The 16,030-nt window shown below is 42.4% G+C and overlaps 1 protein-coding gene across 1 annotated transcript in view; it reads right to left on the reverse strand.

The window, feature by feature from the left end:
• Window positions 1-8,589: 8,589 nt before the first annotated feature.
• Window positions 8,590-16,030, reverse strand: part of LOC104463310 (forkhead box protein N2-like) — a 10,265-nt gene continuing 2,824 nt past the window's right edge. The window contains exons 3-5 of the mRNA XM_010075582.1: window positions 13,606-13,670; window positions 9,888-9,956; window positions 8,590-9,443 (exon numbers count right to left, since the gene is read on the reverse strand). Of these exons, the coding sequence (XP_010073884.1) occupies window positions 8,926-9,443; window positions 9,888-9,956; window positions 13,606-13,670 (652 nt within the window). The 3' untranslated portion in view covers window positions 8,590-8,925. The remainder of the gene's footprint in view (window positions 9,444-9,887; window positions 9,957-13,605; window positions 13,671-16,030) is intronic.

Genomic DNA, 16,030 nt, shown 5'->3' on the forward strand with positions numbered 1-16,030 from the left:
GGGAAACGTGAACTTGAAGCAGCAGAAGGGGGGATGCCCTGGGAGGATGGAAAGGCAGCGGGGGAATATTACGATCAAATTGACTGCTGGAAAAAGTGCTTTGGCAGAGACAGGTTTGTCTTTGCAGATTAGTATGAACTGGAAAGGAGAAACAGCATGAGGAGCAGTGCGGTGTCAGTTCTGGATCCTAACAATGGGAGGAAGAAGACTCGTAGGGGGAATTACGAGGCCGAGATGGACTGTGTTAGCATTTTTTAAAATATCAATAATCTAATTTTTTTTGGTGTATTTTACTACATTTTATGGTTTGTTTTTTTTTTTTTTTTTTGACCAGTTCTCAGTGGGTTTTTTAATTTTTTTTCTGTGTGTGTGGTTATGATACTGACGAGCAAAAGCAGGATTGTTGCAGCTGAGTGAAATATCACACACCTTTAGGAATCTAGTAATGAACTTGAGCGCACTTACAGCAACACATGTAGTCATTAATCAAGGAATGACACAGCTGGTCAGCAATGTTTTCTTTTTTCTTGTAAAATATGGGAGTAGACTTCCAGGCCTCTACACTTCAGAAAGAAATAAAATGTAGCAAACTATTTAAAAAAAAATACTGTAATTTCATTATATTCTATGTAATGTTTTAAAAGAGGTAAAGTTTTCCAGTATAAAAAAGAAAAGCACCTAAATTTCAAAATGACAGCAGTTTATTGAAATCATTTTAGCTAAGAAGACAAGCTTCTTAACCTAGATGCCATTCAGCCAGAAGTAACAGGGCCCACATTACTAGAAATTGAAACTGAATTGTTATTGCTAGCTAACCCATCCACAAACATTCATTCATCTGAAAACCAGAATTCCTTAGAAAGAAGGTAGGTGCGAGGTAAACGAAAGGAAAATTCGCAGAATAGCAATGCACTGTTTTCCACCTCTAATTGCATCCCCTGTTTCTGTGTGTAGATCAGCACTAAAATGAGATTTGGTATCGAGATCTACCTGGGGTGCTCACGCTTCTCCCCATCAAAAGCCACTCTATAGGATAAATAAACCAGCGATGCGACCAGAACCAGGGTATTTGCAAAGTTGGACACCAACAAGTAGGGATTAACAACCGCATCGGAAATAATGAGCCTTGACAGATCTAGGGTTAAATACTTTAAAATTAGATCCAAAAAAAAAATCTCGTCGCTTAGCAACGGCTGCATGGGATGCTGCTGTCATTCAGCTGATGCTTCTCTGGGGAGTTCACATTATGCTCACCGAAAATGGGTTATGATTGGGTCAAGGTGACATCATGCAGCACGGCGGCATCATTTTTTTTTTTTTAAGGTAGCGTACAACATAGGTTTGTGTAGCCACGCGGAGATTTAAGGAAACATCTTTTTCTTTTGCAATGGCTCAGCTCTGCCTGCGTCTCACCTGCCCCGCAGAAGGGCTCACAGCGTCTGCGCGAAACAGCGGGTCATTTCAGCCAGCACACCGTGGTCGAGCTCAACAGGTGGAGTTCTCATCTTTGCAAATTACTCAGAGCCAAAACATCTGTGATTTGTGGAGGTCCATTCAGAGCATGGAAACCTCCACCAGCAGTGCAGAAAACACACACGAAGCTTATGAGAATAAAATGCACCCCTATAGAAAATAACAGAAAATTTTGTTTGCTGAGCTAATTTTAGCATTTAAAACACCCGGAAACCTACCAGAAAAAAAGATAAAAACCAAGCTACCAAGCTAATTAAATCCAAAAAAGCTTCTGAGGCATGAAACCTATTTTTAAAAGTGATGCTGTGTAAAGGTTGATCAAGGCACCTACAGAAATTTTTCTGAATGCCAGCCTGCCAAGTGCAAGGCACATAAGCACATCAGTGGTTCTGAGGTTCGTCTGACAGGGACCAACCTGTATCTCTAGGCATGAAAACACCCAAGCGCGTAACTGCTGCCATCAGCTTTGGAATGGAGACAGAAATTATGCGTTCAGTCCAATATAGCATGCTACACATTAGGGCTTGGAAGGTCAAGATACTATGGAAACGGAGATTATGGCAACCAGCAAAAAAGGAAAACTCAGCTAAACATACCTAATTTTAAGAAACTGGATGGCCTTCTCCAAACATTGAAAGAGCACAAGCAAGTGCATGGTGGAGGGTACTCATTCTGGTGACTCAAATGAAGTGTGACGATGGCAAATGTAGCATCTCCTATTAAGACATGAGACAAAGATCTGTCCACACTGTTTTAAACAAAAACCCTATCCTGTAAAAAAACGATCTGAACTGCAAAGTTCGTTGATGAAATACATATCATGGCTGACAAATCTTGTCCTTCTTCCTTTTTTTGGCCAGGCTGTGCCACAAGGGAGCTCCTTGTGAACAGGAAGGTGACCAGGAGAGATCATGAAGAGTCAGGATCAGGACAGGTCTCAGTAAATCAAGTTCTAGGTCACAAACTGCCAAATTTTTCTGCCGACTGGGGCCTCACCGTTTGGCAGTGATGGGAACAAAGATATGGACATACTAGTTGGTAACAGGATTAGTGAACTGTATGTGGCTGTGGTAAAGGCTGTGACAAGCCTAGGACACACCAGGCAAAAACTGTGCTGCAAAGTCAGGGAAGGTATTAAGGCCAGGTTACAAAAAAGCACCAGCGCTCTCCAAGAGTGCCTGTAGCAGGCTGAATTCTAACTGGAATTGATGTACAGAAAAGCAGTTAAGAGGAGCAAAGATCTTGTCTTCCAAATGGAAACCAAATAATCCTTGTTTGTTTAATAAGTCAAGAGCCTAAGGAGGGAAATGATTGCTCTCGTACTGATGCAATAGGAAAATAAACACTCTGATGTTTGACGACGAGCTGTTTAAACGAACACTGGCAGAGGGTAGTTAATAATCTTCTGTTAGCTGCAAGTAGTTTATAACTGTACGAGCCCGTAGCTTTGAGGAGAGCCTTCCGGAAGAAAAGGGAGAACGAGAAACCCAACTGACAGGAAGACTGAAAATTGGGGGAGAGGCGATATTGCTTTGCTGTCTCAGGTGCAAGAACGACCCTCACAGGTAAAAACAGGGAAGAGAGTTTCTATGTCCAAAGATGCCGGGAAAGTTCACAGGAACATTGCTGGGCTAATACTCATACGCGATTACCTCTAAGCACACCAGATATTCACAGCTACATGCGCTTACTCAGACTATTCAAACTAAAAACACTTAGAGGTATCTGGAAGCTCAAGATCTCTGAAAGTATAACCATTTTCTGCATCACATTTACACAGTCATTTTCCAAGTAAATCTAATCTATTAAGTATTTCCTCAACAAATGTCCTTAAAATACAGCTGCTATAAATGGGTAATTGCTTCAGTTAATGCTTTATTTCAAGAGTTGTGGCTTCATACAGAGGGTAATTTCCAGCAAAGTCGTAACAGAGGAAAACACTCTTGGGAAATTTAACAACGAACTTCAGGCTCTCTTAGCACAATCTAGTGAATAACAATTAGAAAGATATCATTAACATATGATACATAGCTGTGATTTTGTCCAAACTAATTAGAGCACTTGTTCTCTTATCAGTAGATTAAGATGAACACTAAATCAAAGATATTAATAGCACGTATATATTCTGTAATTTGTGATTTCAGTATTGTTTGAAATGGTGATGAAGGCAAGTCTGTTAAAATCCACCATATCGCTTCAAGTGATGCAAAAGGAACTGCTATATTTCCATCAGACCCTAGAGAGGAAACTTAACTCTGTGATTCTAGTAGGTTAAAAAAATAAAAATAGAAGAACTGGGCCAGTGTCTGCTTTTAAGAGAGATAAGCATCATGTCACAGCTCGTTTCCCTCTTCAGGTACTTCTGCCCCTCGGGCACTGGAAGGGCGCACGGGTGTGCGTGCACTCGAGGGGAAAGCTGCCCCGGGAGTAGCGAGCTGAGGCACGAGGGAAGTGGGGTGGGGAGCATTTAATTCCTGCTAGTGAACAGGGGGTGTTCCCACCTGTGTGCTTTCCATGAGGCCTTGTGTATAACCACCCAACTGACACTGTGAATCATCGCTACAGAAAATAAACACTGAAAAAACACCAAACAAGGCCTAGGCAGCTTTATCCAGGGACGGATTTTTTAAATTACCTGTCCTGTGTTACGCTGGTGATCTCTGAGTGTCATACAAGCAACTTCGCCTCAGCGATACGGATACAGAACTGGAAATAATGACATGTTTCATCAGAAAAAGATTCGAGGTATTGCTGTTTAAACAAATGCTTTGCACAGGAGGGCAAAAGGTATGGACATTGCTGAAATACTACTACAAGATGTCAAAGCATACCTCGACTTCCAGGTTAAAGGGTGAAATCTTAGCCTTAATAAGATGGTCTTCAAATATTAGGGGCCAGCTGTGGATGAACCTGACTGCAAGCAAATCCTGCTCTGGGTTGATAGGGTTCTGTTACTGTACAGATGACTTGCACATGCACGCAACGGTCTTAACCAAGCTGAAACCTACAATGAATTACACATTTGGCTTTTTACGCTAGCCCAGCCTTGTGGAAGAGCTGTAAATGGGAAGGTAGGGAAGCTGGAGCACCATGTGAGATGAGGGTCTGTAGATAAAGAGAGAACACCGCTTTTTGTTTGCAATGCTGTTTATTTTAGAAAAGCCCCTTTGATCATCTGAATGAAAAACGTGGGCAGAAAAAGTCACAAATGTTATAAAACAAAGTTTATTCTGCAATATTTTGTCAATAATGAATTGCATCTCTTTGGTAAAAATAAACTTTATAAACATTTCAATTAACAGAGATTAGCATACAAAAAACTAAACTTCTGTAAATCGTCTTTAAAACGGGTAAAGGACCAAACTGGAGGAAGAAGGGTTAGAACTGGTTACCTACTGGCAAAATTATTCTAAACAAACCCAAGGACATTGCTTATGCTACATTAGAAGCTAACGGGAACGGTTTAAAACCAACTCTGGTTCATTTGATCAGAAAGCATTCTTACAATTCACTTTTAAATAAATAATAGTTACAATGAATTGGCAATTATAAAATGTTTTATATCACTATATGGCAGTAACATAATACTTTTAATTATTCACTTTTTAGTTTGAAGAAATGTACATTTATAAAACAGATCTGATAATGGCACTGGCAGTTAGGTGTGAAGAATGTGCTTTAAGATATAATGGCAGGTGCAACATTTAAAATATTCTACCTTTTCTTTTGCAATAAATATTTTGACTACGCCATTATTAAGGTGTATGAGCGTACTCTGCTTTAACCAAAGTTTGTACTTACTTTTCAGGCTGATGAAAAGTTGCGAACCACACAACTTCCATTTTACAGTCAGATTTTAAAACGTTTGATGCGACTTTTGCAAAAGGAGTAATTTAGTATTAGAATCTGAAGGGCCAATACAGGTTCGTAGGGTATTCATCACATCAGATTTATCCTGAACAGAGCAGCCTCCCTTGTACATGAGTCTCATACACTTCTTCACTGTATTTAAAGAATTGAAGGTGGTTCATTAATACTTTTCTTGCCAAAAATATATCCAAGTCAACCATTGGCATGAACATTTTACATATGTGACTAACCAACCCAAAACCCAACAATCAAAATAACTTTTAATTATACTCCATTTATACTATATACACCGGGGCCTCTAACCGACGTGGCAAACCAACCCAAACCCAACGCTAGGTATGTAAGCAAAAGGAAGGGCAGCTATTCTCCCACTCCCAGGAGGGGTGCTCTGCAACCGAGCTGGCGGCCTTTGCCTGCCAAAACCTGCGGGCAGAGGTGTGGGAGAACATGGTGGAATAGGTCAGGGCACAGATCAGCTGCCTTCTCCTTCGGAAGGAGGGAGGGAAGATGGCAAAGCGTGAAGAGCATGGCCCTGCCACACTGCTCCCGTGTCCTGGGGAAAGGCTGCGCATGCCTGCCCTCTTCCACAATTCCAGTTCTTCCCATTCAAGCTGTAAGTATGGATGCAGCTTTCACTGTTAACATCTGATTAGTATGGTTTTATTGCTTGTTGCATATCGTAATTAAATGCATTGTTAGCAACCCAACCCCATCCCTTCAGAAACGCTGAAGTCATTATCAGCAACTTCAGGGTTAACAGCGGCACAGCCACGCTCCTAGTAAGTATTAACCTTCTCAAATTTTATCTGAGGCAAAAAATAATTCAGAACCAAACCATGGAGCCCACTACAACCACCACCATTTCCAGAATACTTGGACCTTGATCCAGCTTTCACTGGAAGCTACAAGAAAGGCTGCAACCACCTTCAGCGGGAGCCAGGCAGCACCCCTCTTCAACAGTCTGCACCTGAAATCATGGCACCCAGCGAAATCCCAGGCTGCTAACAATATTTCTGTGTAGCTGGATCCTTGTTTCTGCATTGACACTGCAAACTCTGCCCTTTCCAGTCTTCCATCAAGGTACAAAAGCAACCCGTGAGCAAAAAGCAGTTCCACCAAGCATTCACATCTCCACATTCCAAAACCTGAAGAACCACTGCGTCGGTACTTAATTTTCTTTTAAATAGTGAGTTTTACCCCTGCTATCCATCAATAACACATCCAATACCAGGTCTAATTGGCTCATGCACCACTTGTGATATCCAGAAGACATACACATCCACACACGTGTTGCCCTGTTATGGGTGTAGGCTAATGGGTGTTCACACAAAGCAGGAGTGCAGCAGAGTATTTTTCTTCCTTTTCAAGAAATAAATCGTTCTTAAAACTGAAGTCATTGGGGAAAAACAAAACAAAACTTTTTTTTCCCTAGTGTTTGTCTTTAAAAAAAAAAAAAAATAAAAAAAAAATCCTAGTGTTTGTCTTTAAAAAAAAAAAAATAAAAAAAAAAAGTTGGCTTTTAATTCCAAAACACAAAGAACCTCAAATATTTCAGGCTGGATCCAACAGCCATCGAGTCAGCGGGAGCACCACCGTTGTCTTCAAGAGGCACTGGAACAGGCCCTCAGAGCACCAGACCTTCAGCAGCATGGCTGTGTTCCGATTTAAAGTAGACAGTTTATGGCAGTATTCATGAACAGACTGACAAGTAAGCAAAAAAAAAAAATACAACTGAAAATAAAACTGATCTAAGAAAGGCCTCCAAATACCCAGAAAAAATACCCCGTTAGGGAAAGGTTAACTTTTGGCTGAATCCGGCACTGTTTTCAACAACAAAAACAGTGGACATTGGTTTCCTAGGTGGCTCTGCTCCTAATTTTCAACCAGCTTGCCCAACACTTGCTGGAAGCAATAGCTTCACATGGTAGCGAGAACATTTATGGCACATTGTGCTACCTTTCGGAAACAGGAAAGATGACCTTTGATAGCTGTATACAATTCTGCAACATACTTAAGGCATCCTTATACATACAGTACTGTTACAACCCACTTCAACAGAACTGCTTACCCATCTTTGAACAGAAAAATGAAAAAAAAAAAAAAGCCATAATCTACAGGAAGATGTAAGCAATCATCATTGAATTGAAAATAAAGAAGAAAAAAAAGAAAGAGGGAAAAAAAGTTCACCATACCACTGAAACGTTTTTGGCCAAAGGATGTCTGGGAACTATAAAGAGATTCTTTTATTGCAAAAATGACTTGTGAAGGAATTTCTTCCCAAAACAGAGAGATCCTCCTGGGCTACAATGTACATCCAAAGGCAAAAGCCTAGCCTTGCCCGCTCGATGCCCCATTGCCGCAGGAGGCTGGTGGGACTCACACAGCACAAGGCACAGTGATGTGGGAAACAAAACTTATAGACAGCCCATGGGACAAAAAACAATGGGCGCTGGGGGATGGGGCAGAACCCCCCAAAGCAATTCAGGGTTCTCTGATCCAAAAGGACGCTATTCTATGTTGTCTCAGATGAGGGGATAAGATGTCCCCTCTTCAGCAGCCGCTCACCACCTAAAGCTTCCACCTCATCGATGTTGTCACCACCATCAAGCATTGGGTTTTTTCTTCCCTCCAAATCAGTACAGGGGAGCAGACGGGTCGATGTTGCAGGACTAGGCAGCTACGACTTATTCAACAGCAGTAACACAAGGACAACATCAAACTTGGCAAGTGGCAGCTTTCCCTGTTGGCTGCATCTGAGGTGTGTGTACGCACCCACGCATCTGCATGAAAAGGAGACCACCACCACCCACCCCAAAAGACAATCTGTCTTCAGATGAAAATCACCCTCCCCTCTGTTCTCCTTCAGGAATCTGACCTGCACACAGCAGATTTGGGGGAAGAAGGAGAAAAAAAAAAAAAAGAAAACTGCCGGTGGTACCCACCTCAGCTACCCCTTATCCCTACTCTTCCAGGGGGTACTTAGCATCTTGCTGAAAGCAGCTCCTGGAGTGCCACAGGTTTCCAGCTGCTGGGTCAGACAGGCTGAAAACTGCAGCCACTCGGAGCTGCTTCAGCAGCATTTCCACCAGGACCTGTCTCCGAACAGCAAAGAGAGGACAAGTGGGAGGAGGCAGTCAAGGCTAGGACCCTTTTTTCTCCCTTTCTTTCTTTTTTCTCCTCCTTTTTAATCCTTTACATGGAAATCAGAGCCCTTAGACAAAATTCATCTCTGTCGATGGAGCCAGCAGAGATGTAAATAGGATCCACAATGTGCATGTGAATAAACATATCTCTGGAAAAAAAAAAAAATTGGCTACCAAAAAGAAAATTCAAAAGTGATCATTAAGAAGTATGCTTTCAGGTTTTCACAAGTCATGCATCTCTTCTAATTTGAGAAGATTAAATAACTTTTTTCTTTTTAGGCAGTGATTTAAAAATAAATGGCTAAATTATAGTTAGCGCCAAAAATAAAAACACAATGAGTTCTCTTATGGCTTTGATCTCCCTTGTGAAGGGTAAAAGTAGAAGAGTATTGCCACAATTAAAAAAAATATATGTATATATTCAACACTGACAAACATACTATTTTTTCCTTTGCTTGTGACAGTGGGTCTTCGCAGTACTTATTAAGGAACTCAAGCACGTCTGGATGCCAGCAAGGTGGAGCAGAGACCCCGCTGCTTCTTTCAACTCCTCATCAATTTCTTGACACAACTCCTTGAGTGCTTTGTTGCTAGGCTGACTTTCCACAGAGGTATCTACACAAGGTTGCGATGCATAGCCGCTGTCTCCAAGAGGATCATCTTCATAGTCAACGTCTGTATCCACTTCGCTGTGAAATCCTTCACTGCCGTCGCTTCCGTCATGGCTGGTCTTGGAGATAAGTTCGTACACCTCATCAAGGGAGGACAAGGAAGACACGCTGGACCTCGATGCGCAGCGCTGGGAGCCCATGCTGCTGGCACTGTAGTTGTGATCCTCCTTCGGATTGATATTGGTGGCCGCAGAATCATTTTCCTGCAAATTTATGGAACTGGGAGGATTGAACGCACTGCCATAACTCCTCTTCTTCGGTGTCTTCAGAGGCTGAGGTTTCTCACCTATTAAAAACAAGATTTGTCAGTAAGCAAATACCCCAATGAGATCACCTGCAAAATGAGCACGCTGTGGCTGGCTGACTGCAACGTCAGCTGAACGTGAGCTTCTCAGAGTCACAGTATCTTGTGCACATCTACTGTCATCCAGAGAGGACAGCGGTCTTCAGCTAATCACAGCGAAGAGCTGGAGAAACAGAGAAGTAGCTAGGAAAGCCTCCTGACCATCTAGCACAAAGAGGGCGGGGGAAGAACTTTGCAGAAAAACCAAAGTTCGTTGGGGAAAAAAAGGAAGGTGGTTCTGTAAAACTCTGTAATGCTAGCAGAAAGAATAATCAAACCACAATTGCTTCTTGACTGCTCTTACTCTTGGGAAACTAGACCATACTTGTTTCCTGAAACTTTAGCTACTGGGTAGAGAAGAAAAACAGTAAAATGGCTTATGCTTACAGTCCAACATCCCTTGTTGAATGGAAGTATTTAACAGCATCATTGCAGTAGCAGCATCAATGTCAGATTCTGTGAAGGAGAAGCAACAAAACATTAGATCTCAGGTAAACCTGACAAAACGAGGTCCCTGGAACATACAAAGAATAAATATCTGCATATATTAGCCTACAGTAAAGAGCAGGGAGGGGGGAAGTCTATGAATTTAGACCAAGCGTGACTCTTACACAGTGCAATACGGTTACAGAACAGTCTCTCACCTAAACTGGGATATTCAAAAGCTGAATTCTCACCTTGGACGTAGAAAAGCTGAAGCCAAGAATCAGCGACATTAATTAAACAGTCATATGACGATGCTGTTGCTATACTTATCAACAGGTGGCTTTTATTTATACAGGTTGGGAGATCACGCGTATGGCACAGTAAAGCATCTCAGCAGGTTCCTACCCCGGCGATGTGAATAAGCGAGGCTCTGCAATGAATGCCCCCGCTACCGCAGCGTTAATTCAGCACACCTCTCTGCACGACTAACAGCAAATCAAACGGAAGAAAATGGGAAGATAAGGGGGAGGAAAGGGTGCTGAACAGCTTGATCTAGAAAGCATGGGGATCTAAATAATAAATATGCACTTTAAAAGGCTTAGGAGAGCTGTGCTGCTTGGAGCTAGGGTGGAAAGCACTGCTTTTAACGCCAGCCTTTGCTGCGCGGCGTGGCTTGCTGCCACCTCAGAAAGGGCACCATGGGGATATTGTGGCAAAGAGTGGCATTTCTAACCAGAGGCGGGTGAAAAGGGAAAGAAACAAGCACACCTTTCCCACTCATTGTAGGACATGCTCATGCACTTTAACAAAGAGGAAATTCCAGGTCTTCCTTTGCTCACTTCAGCTGCGGGTGATGGAGAGACAGGCTTTATATTCTTCTCCTTATGCAGGAGAGAAATATGTAAATCTATATATACGGTGGGCTAACCAGGCAAAAGAGGAGCAAAGAGATGGTGAGCTCTCACAAAAACCCTGGTGTCCCGGAGCAAAAGACCACATCCAAGGTGTACGTATGCATGTACATATGAGTGGAGAAGTGGGGAGGGAAAACAAGGCGTGGAAAGCACTGGCAGCGAGCAGACGGGGCTCTCTGAAACTGGCGTGGGAATTGAAGTGAAACATCAGCAATGTCATTTTTGATGTCATTTCTTCAGCCCCCCATATGCATTAACTGCGTTACTGAATCTGAGGGGAGGGTTAGTACTGGGAGGAGGATTGCAGAACCGTCAGTTTGGCTTCCTTGTCTTCTATAGCTGCCCCTAACTTCATCCCTGGTCAAAGAGAAATTTGAAGAAGATGTCACCTTGGGAATGTTGTACCAACATGGAAAGGGGACTGACCTGCTGCTTCCAACACAGATTATAGAACATACACGTTCCCCCTTGTTTTCACTTTCTGTTATTTTAAAACAAGCATACTTTAAGGTCTATCCCATTGCACACACGAGATTATTTTTTTTTATTCTGTTTTGTCTTTCTTTGGCAGCAACAGAGCCCCTGAATTTACAAGTCATACATACCCAACTGACAAAAAGAAATATAAAAAAGCACAGAGTTACTCTCCTCCACACTACCATAACCAGAAAGTGAAATATTCCCATTCCTTACTTGCTATCACAGACAGCTTGTTTTTAATATACGATGTTGGTATACAAGCATCATCTTGATAAAGTGACAAGCAATTGGAGGCATTAATGCAACACAGAATTACTACCTGCAAATAGTGTTTTCACATGTTAGCACACCCAAAGAAACAGGAGAGACACTTGTGCAGCAACTTCCTAGCAGTGCTCTGTGTCCCCGTTAATTGCTCTCCTCGATAGAGCAGTATTTCCCAAATTTATGCTTCCCCCGCAGAATGGCTGAGGAAGCACCTGATTACAAGGAATTCTTTCATCTGCCCAACAGCTGCCCTGTGGGACCCTGCGAACACGAATGGCTTGCCTCCAATGCCAGGGAGATGCTGAGCAGGTTCACCAAGATGCAGAAATTCAATGAGAGCAGATATACATCGTTATCTTGGCACCTCCGCTGTAGCAAATTGCGTTAGCATCAGCCTGGCAATCTCCAAAACTATCACAGGACACACCAGAGAGACACACTGGAGAGCTGGATGCTGCTGTGCTGCTCAAGTCCCGCTTCGTCAGTGGCCTTTTAATATCCTCGCTACAACAAATTAACACATGCTCATTTTTTCTTGGAATCAGCTGTTTAAAAAATGACCATGAGTCACTTTTCAGCACTTTTTTTGAAATTATTATTTTTTATGAGGACAAGCCTTCAGTAGGGTTAAGCTTTATTAGCGAGGTACAAGACCTGTGCTCAACAGGCTTCTTAATAAAAAATGCTGTGATATGCAAGCATGCTATCTAGCTCTATTCTGGTACCAAGGCCCACTAAAATGTTTGAAAATGAAGAAAAATGTTTTTAAAGTACATATGAGAAAATGAAGTAACCATTTTCTGTTCAACAGCTGTTGCTACTTCTATTTGCATTTGACTGTTGATGAAAAACAGATTTCCATCTTAAATTTTTTTTTTTTTTTTTTTTTTTAAATCTGAATCTGGCTGCCTGTTTTTCCATGTGGAAAGCAGAAATAGAAATCCCTAAGACACAACTATGGCCAAGTCCTTGTTACTCCAACACTTGTTAAAACCTGTAAGAGTAGGCAGATCCCAGTAGGGTGAGGAAGTGGAGAGCAGAAAGACAGCAACGCTGCACTTTAGGAGGGATTCCCTGAAAATAAACAGCAAAACCCCCCCCCAAAACCTGTGTTGTTTCTCAGTAGCAACACCACTTCAGGTTTGTCTGTGCTACAAAAGCCAAAGCGTAGACATCCCCTGCTGAGCTTGCACGCTGCAGCCGGCACCTCTCCCACCCCATACAGCCTGCGGCATCCAGACCTGTCTGTATTCAGAGTCCACATCATAGAGTCACAGGATGGTTTGGGTTGGAAGGGACCTTAGACACCATCGAGTCCCACCCCCCTGCCATGGGCAGGGACACCTCCCACCAGCCCAGGTTGCTCAAAGCCTCATCCAGCCTGGCCTTGAACCCCTCCAGGGATGGGGCATCCACAGCTGCTCTGGGCAACCTGGGCCACTGCCTCACCCCCCTCACAGGAAAACATTTCTTCCTAATATCTCATCTCAATCTCCCCTCTTTCAGCTTAAAACCATTACCCCTCGTCCTATCACAAGTATACTCGTTGCTCCACGTTCCCCTGTAAATCCTGTCGCGCTCTCCCACCCACCTGTATCACACACACTTTAAAAGACTTCTGTGGCCACATCCCATAAATTTTAGACATTAAAATTTGCTGCCTTTCGTTCTCAGTTCTTGGTATCCAGTAAAAGTAGCGCAGAGATACGGAGCTTTCAGACTGGTTTTCTACTGAACTATTCATCCTGTAAATAGGTTCTATTTGGGAGTGCTCCGTCTACTCAACACCTTGCTGGGAGAACAAGACAACTCCTATTACATCTTGAAGTTCATCTTCTGGATTTAAATTTAATACACAAGTGGCTCATATAATGAGGATGTGTTCTACTACATCAGGCTTTTTCATAATCTAGCAGACCCTTCAGAGCAGGTCCGTACACAGACAGCATCAGCTGGGCTTCATACGTGCTTGCGACTAAACCCAGGGGAGCAGAGCAGAAAGAAAATTAAATGTTTACCTTTCAGAGATCGGCCGTGAGTCTGCTGAAGGACCGAAGTTAGGTAGTTAGGGGACGCTGACCTACTGAAAAGAAATTCAACAAGTCAAAGCCAAGCCCTAATTAGCCAAATGATTTGTACAATGGATAGTAGACACAATGCTATGATCATCGAAAGGTAAAAACAAAACCAACCCAAACATCACAGTTTGGTGGATGAGCAATTTCTGCTGCCCTCGGTAGATGGTCTGACACATCGGTTGATGGTTTACGTAGAGCTATAAGCCATCATCAGCATTTGGAAAACATCCCCCACCACACACATTAAGCAAGAGGCTTGTTGGCAAGAGATCCTAACTTCTGCAGATTTTATGTACCTGCCTAAAGGCTGGATATTAAACATATTTTTTAGTAAGTAAAACCTGCATAAGAATAAAACATTAGCTTATACAAGGATGCTTAGAGCCCAGGAGCACAGACTAGATCAGGTCCAGTTGTGTCCATCTGCTCTTCAAAACAGTCGTGAGAGATTAACAAAAACAAAAGTTAGCATAATGCAAAAAGCTGGGAAAGAGAAAAAAAAAGAAAAGAAAAAAAACCAAACCAAGATATCTGCTCATTTTAAAGTTATCTGAAGCTGGGCTGCTTGGGTGTTTGCATTATCAGACCAGCTATGCACCCAGCCCTAATTAATCAGTTCATTATAGAGGTCCTAGCGAACAGTTAGAAATAAATACAGCAGAAATAGTACACAACTATTAAAATTGCGTGAAACAGCAATACACAGCTTCTGTATTAGCACTGGAAGAATTCAAAAGGTGACGAGCAGAATTTTCAAGCTCAACCCATATAACAGCAATCTCACGGGATTCATGGGGTGATTTCTATCGTTACGGTGTGTTTACCTTTTCTATTGATCATATTTAGGCAGCTCTAATTTCCAAAATAAGGCACAGCCACAAATCATCAAATTCATTCTTTCAGTTGAATTTTAAACAAAATATTTTTCACTGACTGTTGCTGTGGCTGCACACATCTAACAACCCTGAGATGTGCTGCTCTGCACAGCTATTTATGAGGGATGCCCATTTTATACTCCCACTGCTCCGACTTGCCATCATACTAGCCAAACTCAGCTGGCCATTGGTAAGTTCCGAAGGTTGGTATAGTGCAGGATGAAAAAAATGGAAGCAAGGTGGCTTGAAATGCATCATCTGAGCTCTGTAAGGAGCTCTTGTAGAGCTGCAGCCTGCCTGGCACTGGAAACCAAAGCTCCTGAAGAGAAGAGTAATATTTAAGCATCTCCCAAATGTGATAACAAGATGCAGTGCAGTTGAACGCAGACATTTGCAAAGCTCTAGTTCAGTGGCCGGTATCTTTTCTTGTGGGGGTGATGGAGTGCAAAGGGAACAGATCCAAAAATGAGAAGGAAAAAAAAAAAAAATAATCGGAAGGAAAGCAATGGACCCACCAACTGTCTCTGCGGTCTGCAGAGAAATTGTACAAATGGATGCTAAACATCTTCATCCTTTCGCTTCAGCTCCGATTCTTCCAAGAATCATGTCCACACAGAGCAAAATTAATGCTTAGTATTGATTAAGACAAGCTATGCATACGCGTAAAGTATTTGCAAGACGAGGACCATGGCAGTCCCCAGAGCCCGGGGCTATAATACACGCAGCCCTAGAACAGAACGCAGCCAGGGGCCTCGCACCGCCTTGCTGAACCAGCTGGGCAGGAATAAAATGCACCAGCCATGCCAATCATCTGCGGTAATACAAGTTTCAGTTTTACTAGACACAGATGACAGTTTTGGAAAGCTTCTACTCAAAGTAACACCTTAAATTTTATTTTAAAACGCTGCTGAATGATAGGTATATTCCTCGCTAACACACTGTCGAATAATGATGAACACAAGCCCTCCTACAGAAACATTCTGAGCCTCCCACAGTCGAATTGTAGCGTCACCCTGGAGTTAAATTTGGACAGTCCTTCCAGCCTCTCCCCAGCTGTACCTTTGGGCTTTCTCTTTTGGGCAGCCCCCCCTTGGGGGTCCTTCCCCAAAATTGAGCCTGAATTTAAATTTAATCCAAGAATTTTTAAACACGGAAGGGAAAAAATAAATCTTGTTTCTCGGGTGTATGACGGAAAGTCATACAGATGTTTTTTATTACTAAGGGAAAATAAACATGCTTCATTAGGGAGAAGTAGAGTATCTTAAAATGTTTTTATTTTGTTGCCTTTACAGATACAAGCACTGCAAAATCCTGAAGTCAGTGGGAGTTTTGCCATGCGGCTTCATTAAGGACCAGGATTTCCTTGTGATTGTTGGCAAGTGTGACTAATCCTTCGCCGAAGGAAAAAAGTTACCAAAAACACGAGCTTCAAATCAGAGTCCTGATCTTGCAAGCACTTCAGAATTTCGATAAAATCTCTCCTTCCCTAC

This window comes from Pterocles gutturalis, unplaced genomic scaffold (genome assembly GCF_000699245.1).
Source record: "Pterocles gutturalis isolate BGI_N339 unplaced genomic scaffold, ASM69924v1 scaffold35807, whole genome shotgun sequence".
Classification (NCBI taxonomy): Eukaryota; Metazoa; Chordata; class Aves; order Pterocliformes; family Pteroclidae; genus Pterocles; species Pterocles gutturalis.